Here is a 20,378-nt window from a genome sequence, read left to right as displayed (position 1 = left end):
ATTCACTTTACCAGTGATAAATTTCTTTTTCTTTAGTCAAATTCAGTTAAGGTTATTGGCAGACACATTGGTGTCATTTCTAAGTAAGAAATATTAAGCGACAGAGATACAAGAGATTCAGCAGATGCTGGAAATCTTGAGCAATGCACACAAAACGCTAAAGGAACTCAGCAGGTCAGGCAGCATCAATGGAGGGGAATGGACATTCGATGTTTCGGGCCGAGACCCTTCAGGACTTCATTAAGAGATGGCACACATATTGCAAAGGCTTGTACCTTATGTCTGAGTTGGAGCTGAGTGGTGGAGCTCCCCATTCACCAGGCTTGCTCCTGTACAGCAAGGGCAATGCTCCACTATTTGCCAAGCAGAACTTCTCAAAGTCATCGGCAAACTTCTTGTTCACTATCACAATGTTGGCTTGCTTGTAACCTTTCAAGATTAAAAACACAAAGAAGAACAATTATCTTAGGGTCTGCATGGCAGATTGGTTGAAAAGGTTAAGGCAACCTGGCAAATAGAATCAAAGTTCAAAGTATTTAAAATATGTATATATTAGACAACCTTGAGATTTATGTCCCTACAGGCAAACACAAAATAAAGAAACCCAATAGAATCCATTAAAAAAAGACTGTCAAACACCCAATATGCAGAGAAGAAAAAACAAATCACGCAAATAGAAGTAAGCAAATAGCTTTCAGATGAAAGTGAGTCCACAGGTATGAAGCCTGGAGCAGGCCACAGCCTCAGCCTCAGTCTCAGTTCAGCGCAGAGGAACCAGCCAGACACTCGCTTCTGGTCCCGACATCCTGCCTTTTCAATCTGGTGTGGCATTTAAATTGTCCAAACATTGGGCTGATCCTCGCCGTAGGAACTGGGCCCTGTCATTTTGATATGCTCTGGGCCTGGACTTGCCTTGCCACCACTCTGCCTTGACCTCGCCTCGACTTCGCTTTGCACCCTCTTACTTCGACCCTCAACTCAGCCTCGTCTTCACTCGCTTTGACCCTCAACTCTTGCTCACCTCCACCCACCTCTCCAATGTCTGCAATGATCTTTTACTATAATTTTACCAGAAAAGGTTTTACTAATAAAGTATTTAGCAGTTTTCTTTGTTTTTGTCTGCCACCAATTAGTGGTTTCTGGGCTTCAGCAGAGCCATCTTAAACTGGAATGAAGAAGATCAAAAGTTCATAGGAGTTACAGGAATGCAGTGAAATGATAATATTTGTTTCCGATTACAAGTCTGTGATCTATCGAATATTGAAAGGCCGAGACAGGTTGGACACGGACAGGATGTTTTGTATAGCGAATACGAGGATGTCCCTTTAGAACAGAGATGAGGAGGAATTTCTTTAGCCAGCGGGTGATGAATCTGTGGAATTCATTGTGGAGAGCAAATCACTGAGCAAATCTATTTAAAGCACAGGTTGATAGGTTCTTAATTAGTAAGGGTATCAAGATTATGGAAAGAAGCTAAGAGAATGGGACTGAGAAGGAAGTTAAATCAGCCATGATTGAATGGCAGAGCAGGCTCGATGGGCTGAATGACCTAATTCTGCTCCACTGCCTTATGGTCTGTGACTGGTGGTGAACAGCAGAGATTTGTACAGTATTTTGCTGTCTGAAAAATACTGTATGTACAATGTACTGTGTATGTTAATCAAAATGGCTTCTTTGTTTTGTTAAATGTAGGAATGCTGCTTTGTATGATAAGTGCTTTCTCTCGCAGTTGTCTAGCTTTAGACTTGCTGATATCGGGATTGTATTCATTTGTTGACCAATGGGGAATGTTATTTTGTCTTGTGAGGCTGGGAGCTTGGGGGTTTTCGCGGTCTTTTCAGGGGAGTCGGGAAGAAGACGCCGAGGAAGGTGGACGTGTGCTGTACCGCTCGGTCGACCACCGGGGGTGGTCCCAGGTGCAAGGACGTGGAGGTCGGAGGAAAGTGACGAGGGGTCGAATGGTTCAATGGTTGAGCTCCAACGATGTGCACTAAACTGACTGAACTTTGATAAGTTGGTGCCTTTTACTTTATTTTCTTTTCCTTCATATATATTGTATTGCATAGTACTCTTTTAGTTTTAGTAAAATCTTTAAAGTGCATTCCATAACCGTATCTGGTGTGAGTTTGATATGGTGTGTGTGCGCGCGGCATAAACTTGATTCTCACAGCACCTGCGTGTACGGGAATTGGGGTTGGTGAGTGGCTGGATCTCCTTTTCCCCTAGACATATACCAGCCTGTTGGGTAAGTGTTACATGTATATTAGCAGCTTTGATGTGAGCATAGGAGGTACAATTAGACACAGAAGTTGGACATGGTTGGCCTAAGGATCTGCTTCTCTGCTGCACAACTGTATGAATTTCAATTTTGCAGGTCTCTGAGTGGATTATAAGACCATAAGGCCATGAGATATATGAGCAGAATCGGGCCATTCAGCCCATCAAGTCTGCTCCACCATTTCATCATGACAGATCCATTTCTCTCTCAACCCCATTCTCCTGCCTCCTTGCTGTTAAACCTTTCACAGGCTGACTAATCAAGTGAAACTCTCGCTTTGGCTAGCGGCTTAATATAGGGGATGATAGCCCCCAGCCTGGCCAAACTTAAGAAATCTCGTTTGGGTGGATGCTGTGCGATGTGTCCCCGGTTACAAATCAGTACCGTGAAATAACAAACAGTACACAATATGCGAATAAATGATTAAGCTTTATAATTCTTACTTTGCCTATATGGTTAGTAAAGAAAACAAACAAAAAGAAAAAGGGCCCAATCTTATGAAACAGTCTCTTGCGCAATGTTGGAGCTCACCGACAAGCCGATTGTCCACCATCGACCTCCTCTGATCATCGCTGCCCTTCGGACCCTCGCTCCAAGTCCACCGGTCCGGCGATCTACCAACTCTCTCCATTGGCGTCTTCTCTCCTCATCTCTTCCCGGCAAAAGACTGCAAAAATCTCTCTTCCACGCTCATAAGAAAGAACAACAGCTTTCCAAACCTAGTCAGAAACCCAAACATTGCTGCTACAGAGACACCATTACATTATCAGTGAAACCCTACAGCATGTTACATAAGAATCTATCAACCTCTGCCTTAACTATACCCAATGACTTGGCCTCCTTAGCAGCCTGTGGAATTGAATTCCACAGATTCACCACCCTCTGGGTAAAGAAATTCCTCCACGTTTCTGTTCTAAATGGATGTCCCTCTATTATGAGGCTGCGCCCTCTGGTCCTGGATTCCCCCACCATAGGAAACATGCTCCCTGCATCCACTCTACCCAGGCCTTTCAAAATTGGATAGGTTTCAATGAGGACACACCTCATTCTTCTGTATTCCAGTGAGTAGAAGCACAGAGGCATAAATTGGTCCTCCTATGATAAGCCTTTCTGAGTCTCAGCCAGGAAAGGGTCATGACTGTGTGGAAAACATCATGTGTGGTCCCACTACCCAAGAAGAGCCAACCGAAATTTAAAAGTCTAATGGCTTGTAGAAAGAATCTGTCCCGTAGCTGGTTGGTCCTGGCTTTAATGCTGCGGTAGCGTTTGCCAGACAGAAGCAGCTGAAACAGTTGCTGATTGAGGTGACTGGAGTCCTCAATGATCTCCAGGCCGCCTTTCTGTTCCTGATACTGTAGATGTTCTCAGTGGAGGTAAGTTCTCATCCTAGATGCGCTGGGCTGTCCATACCACTCTCTGCAGTGCCCAGTGATCAGGTCAGGTTGGTGCAGTTCCTGTACCAGGTGGTGGTAAAGCCAGTCAGTATGCTCTCAATGGTTCCCCAGTAGAAGGTCTTGAGGATTTGGGGGCTCATGCTGAACTTCTTCAGTTGCCCTAGGTGGAAGAGATGCTTTTGTGCTTTTTTTGCCACAAAGCTGGTGTGTACAGTCCAGGTGAGTTCATTGGCAATGTGTGTACTGAGGAACTTGAAACTATTCACCCTCTCAACTGCAGACCCATTGATGTTGATCGGGCCGAGCCTGTCTCCATTCCTCCTGTATTCCACCATCAGCTCTTTTATTTTTTGGACATTGAGGGAGGGGTTGTTGTCCTGTCACCGCTGTGTCAGGGTGTCAACCTCTCCTCTGTAGGCTGTCTCATTTCCGCTAGAAATAAGGCCGATCAAAGTAGTGTCATCTGTGAATTTGATCAGCAGATTGGATCTGTGTCTGGCAGTAGTCATGGGTGTAAATGGAGTAGAAAAGGGGGCTCAGGACACAACCCTGGGGGGCATCTGTGTTGAGGGTCAGAGGGGCAGAGGTGAGGGAGCGCATCCTTACCACGTGTCGGCGATCCAATAAAAAGTCTAGGATCCAGCTGCAGAAGGCGGGATGCAGGCCGAGGTCTCTGAGCTTCCTGTCAAGTCTGGAGGGAATTACGGTGTTGAATGCTGAACTGTAGTCCAGGAACAGCATTCCAACGTATGCATCCCTCTTCTCCAGGTGAGTGAGGACGGTGTGAGTTGCTGTGGCTATGGCGCCATTGGTAGACCAGTTCTGTCGGTAAGCAAATTGAAGGGGGTGCAGTACGGGTGGTAGCTTGCTGCAGATGTAGTTTTAACCAGCCTCTCAAAGCATTCGCTTATAAGTGAGTGTGACAGGGCACCAATCGTTCAGGCATGCTTTCTTGGCTTTCTTAGGTACAGGGACAATGATGGACAATTTGAAACAGGAGGGCACTACACACTGGGAGAAGGAGAGATTAAAAATGTCCATAAACACACCAGCCAGCTGTTCAGCGCACACTTTGAGGACCCGCCCTGGGATGCCGTCTGGCCCCACTGCCTTGAGGCTGTTGACACGTTGGAATGTTTTACGTACCTCAACCTTGGAGAAGACCAAGGTGCAGGTCTCGTCGGCAGCTCTCCTCGGGAGTTCAGTCCTATCAACCTTGAATCGAGCGTAAAAACCAATTAGAACATGCAGGAGCGAGGAGGTAATGTTGGCAGTATTGCTGCTTCTCGAAGTCCGTGATGGTGTGCAGTCCTTGCCAAAAGCTGTGTGTGTCATTGTCGCAGAGTTGTGAATGGATTTTGTCCGTGTTGCCATTTTACCACCTTGATAGCTCCACGTAAATCATACTGGCATCTTCTTCAGCTCCTGTTGGTCTTCAGAGGCAAACGCTTTTATTCCTTGCGCTGACAACAACACGCACTGAACTATTCATCAAAGGCTTCTGGTTTGGGTAGACCTGGACCGATTTTTGGGGAACAATATCTTCAATGCACTTCTAAATGAAGCTTGTGACCACCTCCGTGTACTCAGAGATGTTCTCAGCTCAAAATTCCCCCCAGGTGATGCTATCAAAGCAGCCTTGTAACATTGAGTCTGATTGATTGAACCAGCAGTGGATAGTTTTCACTATGGCCACTTCCTGCTTCGATTTAAGCCTACAGGTGGGCAAAATGGATGAATGGTCAGACTTTCCAAACGGAGGGCGGAGAAGTGCTTTATAGAAATTGCGGAAGGGAGAGTAGCAGGGGTCAAGGACTATATTCTTGTCTTGAAATGAACGCTAACATTGCATTTGCCTTCCTCACCTCCAAATGAACCTTCAGGGAATCCTGCACGAGGACTCCCAAGTCCCTTTGCATCTCTGACTTTTGAATTTCCCCGTTTAAAAGATAGTCAATTTTTTATTTCTTCTACCAAAGTGTGTGACCATATACTCCCCAACACTGTGTTCCATTTGTTTCTTTTTTGCCCATTCCCCTAATCCGTCTGTCCTTGCAGCTTCCTCATCACTACCATTTCCTGCTCCTATCATCATATCATGTACAAACTTGGCCACAAAGCCAACAATCCTGCCTCCAAATCACTGACATATAACGTCAAAAGAAGTGATCTCTTCTCTTTCAATATTTTTATTAATTTCTACATAGAAGAATACAGAGTACAAGAAGATACATAAGTAAAAAAGGATAAAATAATACCAAATAAATTATATTTGAATCACACTTGCAATCTCATTACCCTATATTCATGTAAATTAAATTAAATCATAATATTGAAATGTGATAATTTTATTATACAAAAAAAAGAATCTAAGCCCACTACCAAGATCAAAGCTGTTTGGTAAAGAAAGAAAAATGGGAAAAAATCCTTATCGTATAGTGAAATATGTTATTAGCCAACATCTGTACTTTAACAGCAAATCAAAGGTTTTGAAAATAGTTCAAAAATGGTCTCCACAATGTTTGAAAGTCTTGACTAGTTTCAGAAATTGAACAATGGATCTTCTCTAAATTTAAGCATGACATAACATCACGTAACCATTGAGCGTGAGAAAGAAGTGATCTCAACACTGACTCCTGCAGAACATTACTAGTAAATAGCAGTCAATCAGAAAGGGCTCCCTTTATTCCCACTCTTTGTCTCCTGGCAATCAGCCAATGCTCTATCCATGCTGGTATCTTTCCTGTAATACCGTAGACTTTTATCTTGTAAAGAAGGCTCATGTGCAGCACCTTGTCAAAGGCCTCCTGAAAATCCAAATAAACAACACCCACTAACTCTCCTTCAAGTTCAAGTTTAGTTATCATTCAACCATAAATAAATGTAGCCAAATGAAACAGCATTCCTCTGGGGCCAAGGTGCAAAACATAGAGAGCACAAGGCACACACATCACATTCAAGACAGCAAGCAAACATGCAGTCCTGCAAAAAGGATAGATATAGAGCCCATGTCTCTGAATGACAAGTCTGGCAATTTGATAGTGCAGTTCCCAGCAGTCCGAGTCAAACGACGCACGCATGCAATCCAACTTATCATTCCACAGAGCAAACACTGGAGAGCAGCATCAATGGGAGAGACCAGTCTCGAACCAAGCATGGACACCGTGCTACACCACCTCCAGCATCTCCTCTCCTGGACTGCAACAGGCAAACCTGTGGCCTGAAGCCTAATTTCACTACAAGAGAGGCACACAGTTCTCCCGCTGTCTGTCACGCTAACAAACAAGGGAAATGGCCTGTGGCATCTTATGTTATCAACGTCCAACAGGGCGATGCCATTGCAAACGAAACATCCCAGGCAGTCACCCACCATTACACTGCATGGCATCTTTGCACACCAGCTCTGATGCCTTCCTGTAACACACAGCAACACAGTCCGCACCAAGACCAACTCTTCCAGCTCCTCCGCCAATGAGCAACTCTCTGATGGGGTAGACCTGCAGCACCTGAACTTCTTAAAGACCAGCACTACCTTGCAATCATCAAAAAGACATTTAACAACAACAAAAACACCTGTGCTTGGCTCCTGAGAGGTCACTAATTCTTTGTCTATCCTGCTGTTATTTCCTCAAAGAATTCCTACAGATTAGTCAGGCAAGATTTCCCCTTAAGGAAACTATACTGACTTTTTCCTATTTTGTCATGTGCCTCCAAGTACCATGAAAACTCATCCTTAATAAACGGACTCCAATATCTTTCCAACCATTGAAGTCAAGCTAACTGACCAATAATTTCCTTTCTTCTGTCTCCTTCCCTTCTTGGAGTGAGATTTGCAATTCTCCAGTACTCCGAAACTGTTCCAGTATTCAGTGATTTTTGTAAGATGATTACTAATGTCTCCATAATCTTTTCAGCCACCTCCCTGTTATCGTTCCTTTCCAATCAACTTTGGCCAGTTTCTCTCTCATGCCTCTGTAAGTCCCTTTGCTCCACTGTTATACTAATACATCTGACCTTAGTTTCTCCTTCTCAATGATACTGTATAATGATCACTGCCTCCTGAGGGTTCCTTTACCTTAAGCTCCCCAATCAAAGCCTTGCTTATCAGTTTGTCATATTAGCAGGTATGGAACACAGCAGCCACAGCACTTAACACCTGACCTTATCTTCTCCCTCTCAATTACAGAGTGATTTCTGTCATATTATGATCACTGCTTCCTATGGGTTCCTTTACCTTAAGCTTCCCAATCATATCTGGTTCATTGCATAACACCCAATCCAGAATAGCCATTCTCCTAGTGGGCTCAACCACAAGCTGCTCTAAAAAGCCTTCTTGTAGGCATTCTACAAATTCCCTCTCTTGGAATCCAGCACCGACCTGATTTTCCCAATCTACCCACATATTGGAATCCCCCATGGCTGTCATAACATTGCCCTTTGTACATGACTTTTCCATCTCCCATTGTAATTTGTAGCCCACATACTGGCTACTGTTCGGAAGTCTGTATATAACTCCCATCAGGGTCTTTTTACCCTTGCAGTTTCTTAACTCTACCCAGGATTCTTTCAACCCTATGTCACCTCTTTCTAAGAATTTTATTCCATTTTTCACCACCAGAACCACTCGACTCCACTCCACCCCTGCTGTCTATTCACCTATCTTTTTGATACAATGTGTAAGCTCCCAACTATGATCTTCTTTCAGCCATGACACAGCATTGCCCACAACGTCGTACCTGCCAATCTCTAACTGGCAGATGAAGTCAAAAGGCGGAGGGAAGAATGGAAATAGCGGCAGCAGCTGGGAGGGTATCAGTGGAGGGAACAAAGAGCCGCAGGTGGTGGGATCTGATAAGAAAGGAAGGTGACGTGGAATCAATTAAGGGAAGTGGCCTGGGCAGAAGGGAACAGTGTGAGGACTATGTGGGTGAATGGCAGATTTAGATTAAGATTAGCTTTGTCATATAAACATTGAAAAAAAACAGTGAAATACATCCAGTTATGTCAACAGCTAACACAGTCCCAGGATTTTGCTGGGAGCAGCCTGTAAGTATTTCCATGCTTCCGGTGCTAACATAGCATGCCCACAACTCACTAACCCTACATGGTCACGAGAAGAACATACAAACTCTTTACAGACAGCAGTGGGTATCGAAGCTCAAATGGTGATGACTGTGCTAACCGTTAGACTACCATGCTGGTGTTGGGGGGGGGGTGCTGGGTGGGTGGTCTGCAAAGAAGGGTGTGTGTGTGTGTGTGTGTGTGTGTGTGTGTGTGTGTGTGTGTGTGTGTGTGTGTGTGTGTGTGTGTGTGTGTGTGTGTGTGTGTGTGTGTGTGTGTGTGTGTGTGTGTGTGTGTGTGTGTGTATAAGACACAACGTGACAGAAAGGGAGAGAGACGAAGAACCTGGTGGATTGGAAGGAGAGAGAAAGAGACAGCGGGAGAGCATGTTGCCAGAAATTGGGAGAATTCAATGCTCGTGCCATTACATCAGGCCACTACCCTGTTGAAAAATAAGGTGCTGTCCTTCTAGTTTGTGTTTGGCCTCACCCTGGCAGTGGAGGAGACCAAGGACATACTGGTTGGTGTGGGGATGGGGAGGGGAATTAAAATGGTTGGCAAGCGGGAATTCCAGATGGCCGCAGCGGACAACACGCAGGTGCTCAGAGTGATCACCCAGTCTGTGCTTGGTGCCACCGCTGTAGACATTGAGTGCTCTGAGGCAGGTGTTTCACCTACCTTGCTCTGTCGCACCTAGGAAAGTGAAAGCTAAAACGTGTATTCGATCATATGGGAAGGCTCATAACCTTATACACCTGCTGACCGCATGGAGCTTGTACCTTCTCCCCGTGACCGCATGGGTTTCCTCCAGGTGCTCCAGTTTCCTTCCAAAAGCCCAGAATGTACGGGTTAATCGGTCCCATGGGTGTAATTGGGCAGAGTGGACTCACTGGACCTGTTAGCACTTTGTATCTTTAAAAAATTAGTACATAAAATGGAGCAGCAAGATATATAAAAAAGAACAAGAAATTCCATAGCTATGGAACATGGAATTGATTGGCTAAGGTTGATGCAGTTAATAAATTTACAGAAGAATTTATACTGGGGAGTAAGGGAATAGCAGAGAAAGCAAACTAATAATCTATATCTAACACAGACTACCGACACCTCGGGCATTCCTGCCTTTAGAGTGTGAGGGAGCTTCAAGAACAGTGAATGTCCTTTCCCGGGACAGAATATGTCCCGTACAAGGCCAACTGTGGCAGTAAAGGGGTTTATTTGCTCTATTGCACTGCACGTGAGCCTCGCCTTCACACTCACTGGTGTTTTTTACTCAGTGTTGAACTGTTTTGGGTGTCTTTTCTGAAATACTGTATGTCTTTGCAGAGTAGGCCCGTGTTCTCTGGCCTGGGAAGTGGTGCTGGCATGGAGATTTGTAACACCAAAACATAAAACCGACCAAAAGAGGTGGTTCTGACAGCTTTGGACACCATTCTTCTCCAGCAGTTGACTCTGCTGTCCTCAGCTGATTGATGTGTCGTGTCCAGATGACATCAGGCTCAATCTCCACTGTGTCGGAGAGTGGTCCAGTTCAGTCCTTGATCTTTCCGAGTGCCCACTTTTGATCACCTCCGTAGTCCCTCGCCAGGAGTGAAGCATCGAGCCGCCTTGTTTGAGAACCTCTCAGTTGTTTCAGCTGTTTGCCCTGCACACTCCTTCTGGATCGTGAGCGCAAGGGATGACCCAGGAACAGCAGAGCTGGTGAGTTGCTGGTTGTGGTGGGTGCTGTACTGCGATAGGCAAGGAGCTTATTGATGAGCTTCTGATTCAGTGTCAGTGTAGTGTGTCCTGCTGACATTGCTCACAGTGTAGACTCTGGACAAACCCTTCCGCCAAGCCATTTGTAGCTGGGGGTATGCTGCTGATGCAGTATGTCTTATTCCATTCATTTCCAGGAATGTCTGAAACTGTTTTACATTTTGTAACTCCAAAGCATAAAACTAATTGAAAAAAAAGAGCTGGGGATACCGTGTCCTTTGTTCCTTTTACTTTAAGTGTGCACATATGACACGGTGGCATAATGACGTGCGCCATTCACGTACTTTTACATATAAACCTTAATGAATTATGTAAACAACAAAGAATGCTTAATTGAACTATATATTTACAATATTACTCAAATATTAAATGCGCAGTAGAGGGGCTGACCGTGTCAGTCCTGTGGAATGCCTCCCTTACCTTGAGATACTGCTGAGGTTGTGGAGGCATGGAACCGTCTCACACGGATCAAATTTCTGGCGGTGGCTGGAACCATCGATGCCAGGGCCTGGATTCTTTGCATCACTGGTTTCTGAGAAGAAGTAACAAATGTAAAGGAAGGAGTATTTCACCACTTAAAGAATCCCACCCATAAAAATCACCCAAAGGTAAGAACAATAACATAATTGATGACCTAACCTTGAATACTTATTGAAATATGAGGAGCTGAGAGATGATTATGAACTTAAAACATAGAACAGTAGAGCACATTACAGGCCCTTTGGCCCACAATGTTATACTGACCTTTTAACCTACTCTAAGATCAATCTAACCCTTTCCTTCCTCATAGTCCTCCAATTTTCTATCATCCCTGTGCCTATCTTATAGTTCCTTAAATGCTTCTCATGTTTCTGCTTGTACCATCACCGCTGGCAAGGCATTCAACATGCTCACCACTCTCTGTGTAAAAAAAACTTAAGTTCTGACATCCCCCCCATATAATTTCCACCAGTCACCTTAAAATGATGCCCCTTCATATTAGCTGTTTCTGCCCTGGGAAAAGGTGTTAGCTGTCCACTCAATCTACGCCTCTTATCTTGATCACCTCTATCAAGTCACTTCTCATCCTCCTCTGCTCCAAAGGAAAAGCCCCACTCAGCTTATGCCAGTGGTTCCCAACCTTTTTTCTATGCCCCACACCCCTAGGAAATGTTTGATTAATGTTCGCACCCCCTACAAAAGTAATATCACATTTGAAGATGAAGAAGTCTAATTTCTAATTTTTGAACCACATACAATACTGCGGGTGAACAAATTGAACTTAAAAAAATAAGCTTTTAACTCAGTGCATAAAATGCAAATATAAATTGAGCAATTAGATTCTAATTTATTTAGAAAAAATTGTAAACAGTAAATTGATGAGACTCCTCAGCTCTGAGGTGTAACTTCCCAGGTAACACCGATGAGAATCCTCAACGCTGACTCGGGCAGCGGGAGACTGGAGTGAGTTTACGTCTCTCTCGACTCGGGCAGCAGGAGACTGGAGTGTGCTTGGGACAAATGTTACTACCACTTCTCAAGGCACACTAGCAGCTGTCTGAGTGATGACTCGTGACTCGTCACTCAAGCACACAAGCCACTCTTGTCGCACCCCCTGGGGGTGCGGGCACCCCAGGTTGGGAACCCCTGGCGTATGCTCAGAAGAATATGAGAAGGTTAAAGTTTCTGACTGAAAATAGAAAAAATGCTAGAAACCCTCAGCAGGTCAGGTAACATCTGTGGAGAAAGAAGTCATTAATTTTCAGATTCAAGGCTTTAAAGCAGAGCTGGAAAGGAGTGTATAAGAGAGAGAGAGAAAAGATCAGCTTTAAGTCACAGAGAAGGCAGTAGGCAAGGAGGGCTGAACAATAAAAATACCTGTGGAAGATGAGACCAAGTCAATGCATAATAGGGCAGCTGAAATATTTTTATTATTTACTTTTTTAATTTAGAGATACATCACGATAACAGGCCTTTCCTGCCCAATTAATACACACACACAAAATACTGGAGGAACTCATCAAGTTATGATGGTGGCCATCATGTGGTGGCCAGTGCTATCATGTTTGCTGTTGTGTGCTGGGGCAGCAGGCTGAGGGTAGCAGACACCAACAGAATCAACAAACTCATTCGTAAGGCCAGTGATGTCGTGGGGGTGGAACTGGACTCTCTGACGGTGGTGCCTGAAAAGAGGATGCTGTCCAAGTTGCATGCCATCTTGGACAATGTCTCCCATCTACTCCATAATGTACTGGTTAGGCACAGGAGTACATTCAGCCAGAGACTCATTCCACCGAGATACAACACTGAGCGTCATAGAAAGTCATTCCTGCCCGTGGCCATCAAACTTTGCAACTCCTCCCTCAGAGTGTCAGACACCCTGAGCCAATAGGCTGGTCCTAGACTAATTTCCACTTGGCATGATTTACTTATTATTACTTAATTATTTATGGTTTTATATTGCTATATTCCTACACTATTCTTAGTTGGTGCGACTGTAACGAAACCCAATTTCCCTCGGGATCAATAAAGTATGTCTGTCTGTCTGTTAGCCAGCATCTACAGAGGGGAATAAACGTTGACTATTTATTCAATCTCCATAGATGCTGCTTGACCTGCTGAGTTCCTCCAGTATTTTGTGTGTGCTGCTCTGGATTTCCAGCCTCTGCAGAATCTCTTGCGTTTATGCTGTGCTGTACAGCTCAATGTTCTATGACTCTTAATGGGCAACAGAGTGAAAGGTTTCCCAGGGGAGGTGGGACGGTGTGATGAGGTTACAATCAGATCACCCCTCATTTTGTACAGTAAAGCGACAAGATTTCCCGAAGCAAGCTCTTATACTCCTTGTTCTAATTTGCATGTTTGTAAGTAAGCTGTAGGAAGGATGGTGGGTAGAAAAGTGGCAAAAGGAATTCATTCAGGGGAAGTATGAAGTATTGCAGCTGTGGCAGACAAACCAGCCAAGGGTACATACAATAATGATTCTGAATAAATGCAGAGAGAAAGAAAGAGACTTTGGAGCATTTGTCCGTGGGCAGGGGCCATGGCCGCATGAGGGACCGTGTGACTTTGTGCTAAGTTTAAGATCTTCTAACACTCCCTTCTTCAGAGATCTAAAGGTATTCTGGTGCTTCAAAAATGGCAGCCTTTGTTACTGATGACTGCCTTTGCTGAGAGGGCTGTCACAATATTAAAAGCAGTAAGTAAGGTGTGGGCCGGCTATGTCGGCACCAGAAGCATAGTGACACTTGCAATTCCTCCAGCACTTTGCATGTTGCACAGCACAGTACAGGCCCTTCAGCCCAAGATGTTGTGCCGATTCTTTAACCTACTGCAAGATCAGTCCGGATGTTCCTTCCCACATAGCCCTCCATTAAAATGCAGTCTTTACTACTAAACGGTATTCTTTCTATCTTTGCCTTAGAATTATTTAAAGACCCTGTCTCACTGCCTTTTGAGTCAAGTTCTGAAGGTTAAGGATCCTGAAAAACTTTGTCTCTCCTTTGTCTCAAATGAGTGACAACTTATTTTTAAGCAGTCACTCCCTCGTTGCAGATTATCAATCATCCTCTCCACATCTATTCCCGCTAAGCCTTCTCAGAAGTTTACATATTTGAATCCTCATTTTCTACTACACTGATAGTACTGTCTGTAAACATTTGACAGGTTTTCTATCTTAGGATTGTTTGGAACGCTGAACCTTAACTTTTCACACAAGTTTCTCTACGTTTTGGTAACAATTAGGCTTAAAAGAAAACAAATCTTTCAACTTAAATCAGATTATTCGTACCTCATTGTATGTCGATGAACATGAATTTCCAGTGTCCATTACCACAAAATGACCACGTTGACACTAAGGTTTCTCAACACAGTTAAACCAGTCAAAGACTGAAGGTCACTTGTTGGTTTAAAGTTACCACTTTGTTAATGGTTAATGTAAATCTGGCAAGAGTTGTTAAGCATGCAAGATTCACTTATCAGAAAGCTTATGAATACTGAAGAATCAATTTTTAAGCAAGAGGCAATTATAATGTGGAACTTCTCCATATAAGGGAGATTCAATTTGACAATAAATAACTCATTTAAGGAAAAGTTTAAAGATGGGTAAAGGAATTGCTGATGGGATTTGAATAGGGTGGGGAGGAGGGTAGGGTGGTCTACTTGTGTGGTGTAGACATGTACAGTTGCAAGAAAAAGTTTGTGAACTCTTTGCAATTACCTGGTTTTCTGCATTAATTACACATAAAATCTGGTCTGGTTTTCATCTATGTCACAATAATAGACAAACACAATCTTCTCGTCAGTACTGAATATACCATTTAAACAATCACAGACCAGGTGCAATAAAGTATGTGGACCTCTGGGGTAAAGCCTTCTACAAAAGCTATTTGATATCAGGTGTTCCAGTCAATGAGATGAGATTGGAGGTGTGGGTTATAGAGGTGCCCGGCCCTTTAAAAAAGACACACAAAGTCGGGTTACTGACAAGAGTCTGCGCTTCTCAAGAAAGATCTGTTTAAGTGCACCACACCTCGATCAAAACAACTTTCAGAGGACCTTAGAAGAACTGTAGAGATGCAAGAAGCAGGAAAAGGCTACAAAAGCATTTTCTAGAGACCTGAGTGTTCATCAGTCCACAGAAAGAGAAATTGTCTACAAATGGAGGAAATTCAGTACTGTTGCTACTCCCCCAAGGAGTGGGCAAAGTGGTGTATTTAGGCTGAGGAGTAGGAGTTTGTTCACCAAGATCTGTGGGATAAGAGTGTTGAATGCTAAACTGAAATCCAGAAACAGCCTTCTGACATAATAGTCCCGAGAATAAAAAGATTAATCTATGAGGAGCATTTGATGGCTCTTGACCTGTACTCTCTCGAGACTCCCCTCTACCCCTATTCTTCTAAACTCGAGCGAGTACGGGCCCAGAGCCATCAAGTGCTTCTCATACATTAACCATTTTATTCTCAGGATTATTATGTCAGGATGCTGTTTCTGGATTTCCAACGTTGGCCTTTCAACATTGAATAGATAGAGTTGAGATGGAGAGGATGTTTCGTGCAGTAGGGAGTCTAGGACCAGAGAGCACAGCGTAGAAGGACATCCCTTTAGAACAGAGATGAGGAAGTATTTATTTATCCAGTGGTGGTGAACCTGTGGAATTCATTGCCACTGATGCTAAGGAGGCCAGGTTATCCGGTATATTTATGGCGCCGGTTGATAGGTTCCTGGTTAGTATGGGTATCAAAGATTGTGGGGAGAAGGCAGGAGAATGGGGTTGACAGGGACAACACAGTATTGTGCAAAAGTCTTAGGCACAGTATATATAGCTAAGGTAGCTAAGACTTTTGCACAGTACATTAAGCTGTTTTTATATAATTTCCTGCGTGGGCTAATTTTGATTTGATTTGAAGCAATGATAGAAAGACAACCATCTCCATCCTTACTTTATTTGTCCTTGAAATAGCAATATCTGTGAGTCTTAAGTTTTGTTAATATTGGCAAACATTCAGTAGATACAGTACTGTGCAAAAGTCTTAGGAACCCTTCCTGTGAATATGTGTCTAAGACTTCTGCATAGTGAATGGCAGAGAAGACTCGTTGGGCTAAATTGCCTAATTTTATAAAGGCCATAAGACCATAAGATATAGGAGCAGAATCAGGCCATTTGATGTATCGAGTCTGCTCTGCCATTTCATCATGGCTGATCCATTTTCCCTCTCCTGCCTTCTCCCTGTATCCGTTCAAGCCCTCACTGATCCAAGAATCTATCAACCTCTGCCTTAAATATACCCAGTAACTTGGCCTCTACAGCTGCCTGTGGCAATGAATTCCACAGGTTCATCACTCTCTGGCTTAAGAAATTCTTCCTCATCTCTGTTCTAAAAGGACAGTCCTCTATTCTGAGGCTATGTCCCCTGATCTAAGACGCTCCCACAATAGAAAACATCCTCTCCACATCTACTCTACTGAGGACTTTGAACATTTGATAGGTTTCAATGAGGTCACCCTTCATTCTTCTGCATTTCTGTGAGTAGAGGCCCAGAGCCATCAAACACTCCTCATCTAACAAGCCTTTTGATCCCAGAATTATTTTTGTGAACTTCCTTTGAATCCTCTTCAATGTCATCACATCCTTAGATAAGGGGCACAAAAATGCTCACAATACTCCGTGAGGCCTCATCAGTGCCTTATAAAGCCTTAGCATTACATCTTTAATTTTATATGATAGTTCTAGAAACATAGAACATAGAAAACCTACAGCACAATATGGGCCCTTCGGCCCACAAAGCTGTGACGAACATGTCCTTACCTTAGAAATTACCTCTGGTTACCCATAGCCCTCTATTTTTCTAAACTCCATGTACCTATCCAGCAGTCTCTTAAAAGACCCTATCGTATCCACCTCCACCACCGTCGCCGATAGCCCATTCCACGCACTCGCCACTCTCTATGTAAAAAACTTATCCCTGACATCTCCTTTGTACCTACTTCCAGGCACCTTAAACCTGTGTCCTCTTGTGGCAACCATTTCAGCCCTGGGAAAAAGCCTCTGACTATCCACATGATCAATGCCTCTCATCCTCTTGTACACCTCTATCAGGTCACCTCTCATCCTCCTTCACTCCAAGGAGAAAAGGCAGAGTTCACTCAATTTGTTTTCATAAGGCATGTTCCCCAATCCAGGCAACATCCTTGTATATCTCCTCTGCACCCTTTCTATGGTTTCCACATCCTTCCTGTAGTGAGGCAACCAGAACTGAGCACAGTACTCCAGTGGGGTCTGACCAGGGTCCTATATAGCTGCAACATTAGCTCTCAGCTCTTAAACTCAATCCCACAATTGATGAAGGTCAATGCACCATACGCCTTCTTAATCATAGTCAACCTGCGCAGCAGCTTTGAGTGTCCTATTGACTCAGACCCCAAGATCCCTCTGATCCTCCACACTGCCAAGAGTCTTACCATTAATTCTATATTCTGTCATCATATTTGACCTACCAAAATGAACCACCTCACACTTATCTGGGTTGAACTCCATCTGCCACTTCTCAGCCCAGCTTTGCATCCTATCAATGTCCCGCTATAACCTCTGACAGCCCTCCACACTATCCACAACACCTCTAATCTTTGTGTCATCAGCAAACTTACTAACCCATCCCTCCACTTCCTCATCCAGGTCATTTATAATGACCCAGTAGGGGTCCCAGAACAGATCCCTGAGGCACACCACTGGTCACTGACCTCCATGCAGAATATGACCTGTCTACAACTACTCTGCCTTTTGTGGGCAAGCCAGTTCTGGATCCACAAAGCAATGTCCCATGCCTCCTTACTTTTTCAATAAGCCTTGCATGGGGTACCTTATCAAATGTCTTGCTGAAATCCACACACACTACATCTACTGCTCTACCTTCATTAATGTGTTTATCACATCCTCAAAATAAAAGCTAACATTGCATTTGCCTTCCTCACCACAGACTCAACCTGCAAAATAACCTTTAGGGAATCTTGTACAAGGACTCCCGGGTCCCTTTGCACCTCAGGTTTTTGTATTTTCTCTCCATTTATATCAACAGTGATGGAATGCTTTGAGAGGTTGGTCATGACTAGACTGAACTCCTGCCTCAGCAAGGACCTGGACCTGTCATAATTTGCCTATTGCCACAATAGGTCGATGGCAGATGCAATCTCAGTGGCTCTCCACGTGACTTTAGACCACCTAGACAACACGAACACCTACATCAGGATTCCGTTCATTGTCTACAGCTCAGCATTTAATACCATCATTCCCAGAATCCTGATTGAGAAGTTGCAGAACCTGGGCCTCTGTACCTTCCCCTGCAAATGGATCCTCGACTTCCTAACCAGAAGATCACAATCTGTGCGGATTGGTGATAACATATCTTTCTCGCTGATTATCAACACTGGCGCACCTCAGGGGTGTGTGCTTAGCCCACTGCTCCACTCTCTATATGACTGTGTGACTAGGCATAGCTCAAATACACATCTACAAATTTGCCGATGATACAACTATTGTTGGTAGAATCTCAGGTGGTGATGAGAGAGCATACAGGAGTGGGATATGCCAACTAGTGGAGTGGTGCCACAGCAACAACCTGGCACTCAACATCAGTAAGATGAAAGAGCTGATTGTGGACTTCAGAAAGGGTAAGATGAAGGAACACATACCAATCCTCATAGAGGGATCAGAAATGGAGTGAGCGAGCAACTTGAAGATCCTGGGTGTCAAGATCTCTGAAGATCTAACCTGGACATACTGATGTAGTTATAAAGAAGGCAAGACAGCAGCTATACTTTATCAGGAGTTTGAAGAAATTTAGCATGTCAACAAATACACTCAAAAACTTCTATAGTTGTACCATGACAGGCTGCATCACTGTCTGGTATGGAGGGACTACTGCACAGGACCAAAAGAAGCTGCAGAAGGTTGTAAATCTAGTCAGCTCCATCTTGGGCACCAGCCTACAAAGTACTCAGGACATCTTTAGGGAGCGGTGTCTCAGAAAGGCAGTGTCCATTATTAAGGACCTCCAGCACCCAAAACATACCCTTTTCTCACTGTTACCATCAGGTAAGAGGTACAGAAGCCTGAAGGCACACACTCAGTGATTCAGGAACAGCTTCTTCCCCTCTGCCATCTGATTCCTAAATGGAAATTGAATCTTTGGACACTACCTCACTTTTTAAAAAATATACAGTATTTCTGTTTTTGCACGTTTTTTAAAAAACCTATTCAATATACGTAATTGTTTTACTTTTTATTTATTATTATTTTATTTTATTTTTTTCTCTGCTAGATTATGTATTGCATTGAACTGCTGCTGCTAAGTTAACAAATTTCACGTCACATGCCAGTGATAATAAACTGATTGATTCAGATTCTGATTTAGAAAATAGTCTACCTTTTTATTTCTTCTACCAAAGTACTTCCCAACACTGTATTCCATCTGCAGTTTCTTTGCCCATTTTCCTAATCTGTCTAAGTCCTTCAGTAGCCTCTCTACTTCCTCAAAACTACCTGCCCCTCCACCTATCTTCATATCATCTGCAAACTTTGCAACAAAGCCATCAATTCATGTTGACTATGGCCTGTTTTATCATGTACCTCCAAGTACCCCAAAACCTCATCCTTAAAAATAGACTCCAGCATCTTCCCAGCCACTGAGGTCAGACTACCTGGTCTATAATTTCCTTTCTTCTGTCTCACATTTTGAAGAGTGGAGTGATATTTGCAATTTACCAGTCAATTGATTCTTGAAAGATCATTACTAATGCCTCCGTATTCTCTTCAGCCACCTCTTTCAGAACCCTGTGGTGTAAACCATCTGGTCCAGGTGACTTATCTATCTTCAGACCTTTCTGCTTCACAAGAATCTTCCCCCTAGTAATGGCTACTTCATACACTTCTGTCACCCTGACACTCTCGAACTTCCAGCATACTGCTAGTGTCTTCCACAGTGAAGGCTGATGCTAAATACTTATTCAGTTCATCCGCCATTTCATTGTCCCCATTACCACTTCTCCAGCATGGATTTTCAGCAGTCCGATATCCAGTCTCACATCTCTTTTACACTTTATATATCTGAAGAAACTTTTGGTATCCTCTTTAATATTATCGGCTAGCTTACCTTCATATTTCACCTTCTCCTTCTTTATGACTTTTTTAGTTGCCCTTCTGTGTATTTTTTAAAAGCTTCCCAATCCACTAATTTCCCACCAATTTTTGCTCTCTGTTTGGTTTTTAAGGTGACTGACTTCTCTTGTCAGCCACAGTTGTGTCATCTTGCCTTTAGAATACTTTTTTCTCTTTGGGATGTATATATCCAGTGCCTTCCGAATTGCTCCCAAAATTTCCAGCCATTGCTGCTCTGTTGCCATCCCTGCCAGTG

General features: G+C 43.7%; 1 protein-coding gene across 6 annotated transcripts in view; it reads right to left on the bottom strand.

Moving 5' to 3' along the window:
- Positions 1 to 20,378, bottom strand: part of dglucy (D-glutamate cyclase) — a 96,448-nt gene that overhangs the window by 47,602 nt on the left and 28,468 nt on the right. For 2 of the 6 annotated variants that reach the window (XM_073039394.1, XM_073039395.1), the window contains exons 2-4: positions 10,912 to 11,023; positions 2,810 to 2,997; positions 276 to 429 (exon numbers count right to left, since the gene is read on the bottom strand). In XM_073039394.1, the coding sequence (XP_072895495.1) occupies positions 276 to 429; positions 2,810 to 2,909 (254 nt within the window). In that variant the 5' untranslated portion in view covers positions 2,910 to 2,997; positions 10,912 to 11,023. Of the gene's footprint in view, positions 1 to 275; positions 430 to 2,809; positions 2,998 to 10,911; positions 11,024 to 14,260; positions 14,388 to 20,378 lie in introns of those variants that run through there. The other 4 variants (XM_073039391.1, XM_073039396.1, XM_073039392.1 and 1 more) reach the window with 2 other exon arrangements.

Source organism: Hemitrygon akajei, chromosome 3 (genome assembly GCF_048418815.1).
Source record: "Hemitrygon akajei chromosome 3, sHemAka1.3, whole genome shotgun sequence".
Taxonomy (NCBI): domain Eukaryota; kingdom Metazoa; phylum Chordata; class Chondrichthyes; order Myliobatiformes; family Dasyatidae; genus Hemitrygon; species Hemitrygon akajei.
Note: the sequence above shows the minus strand (reverse complement) of the source record. Positions and strands in the feature narration are given on the sequence as shown.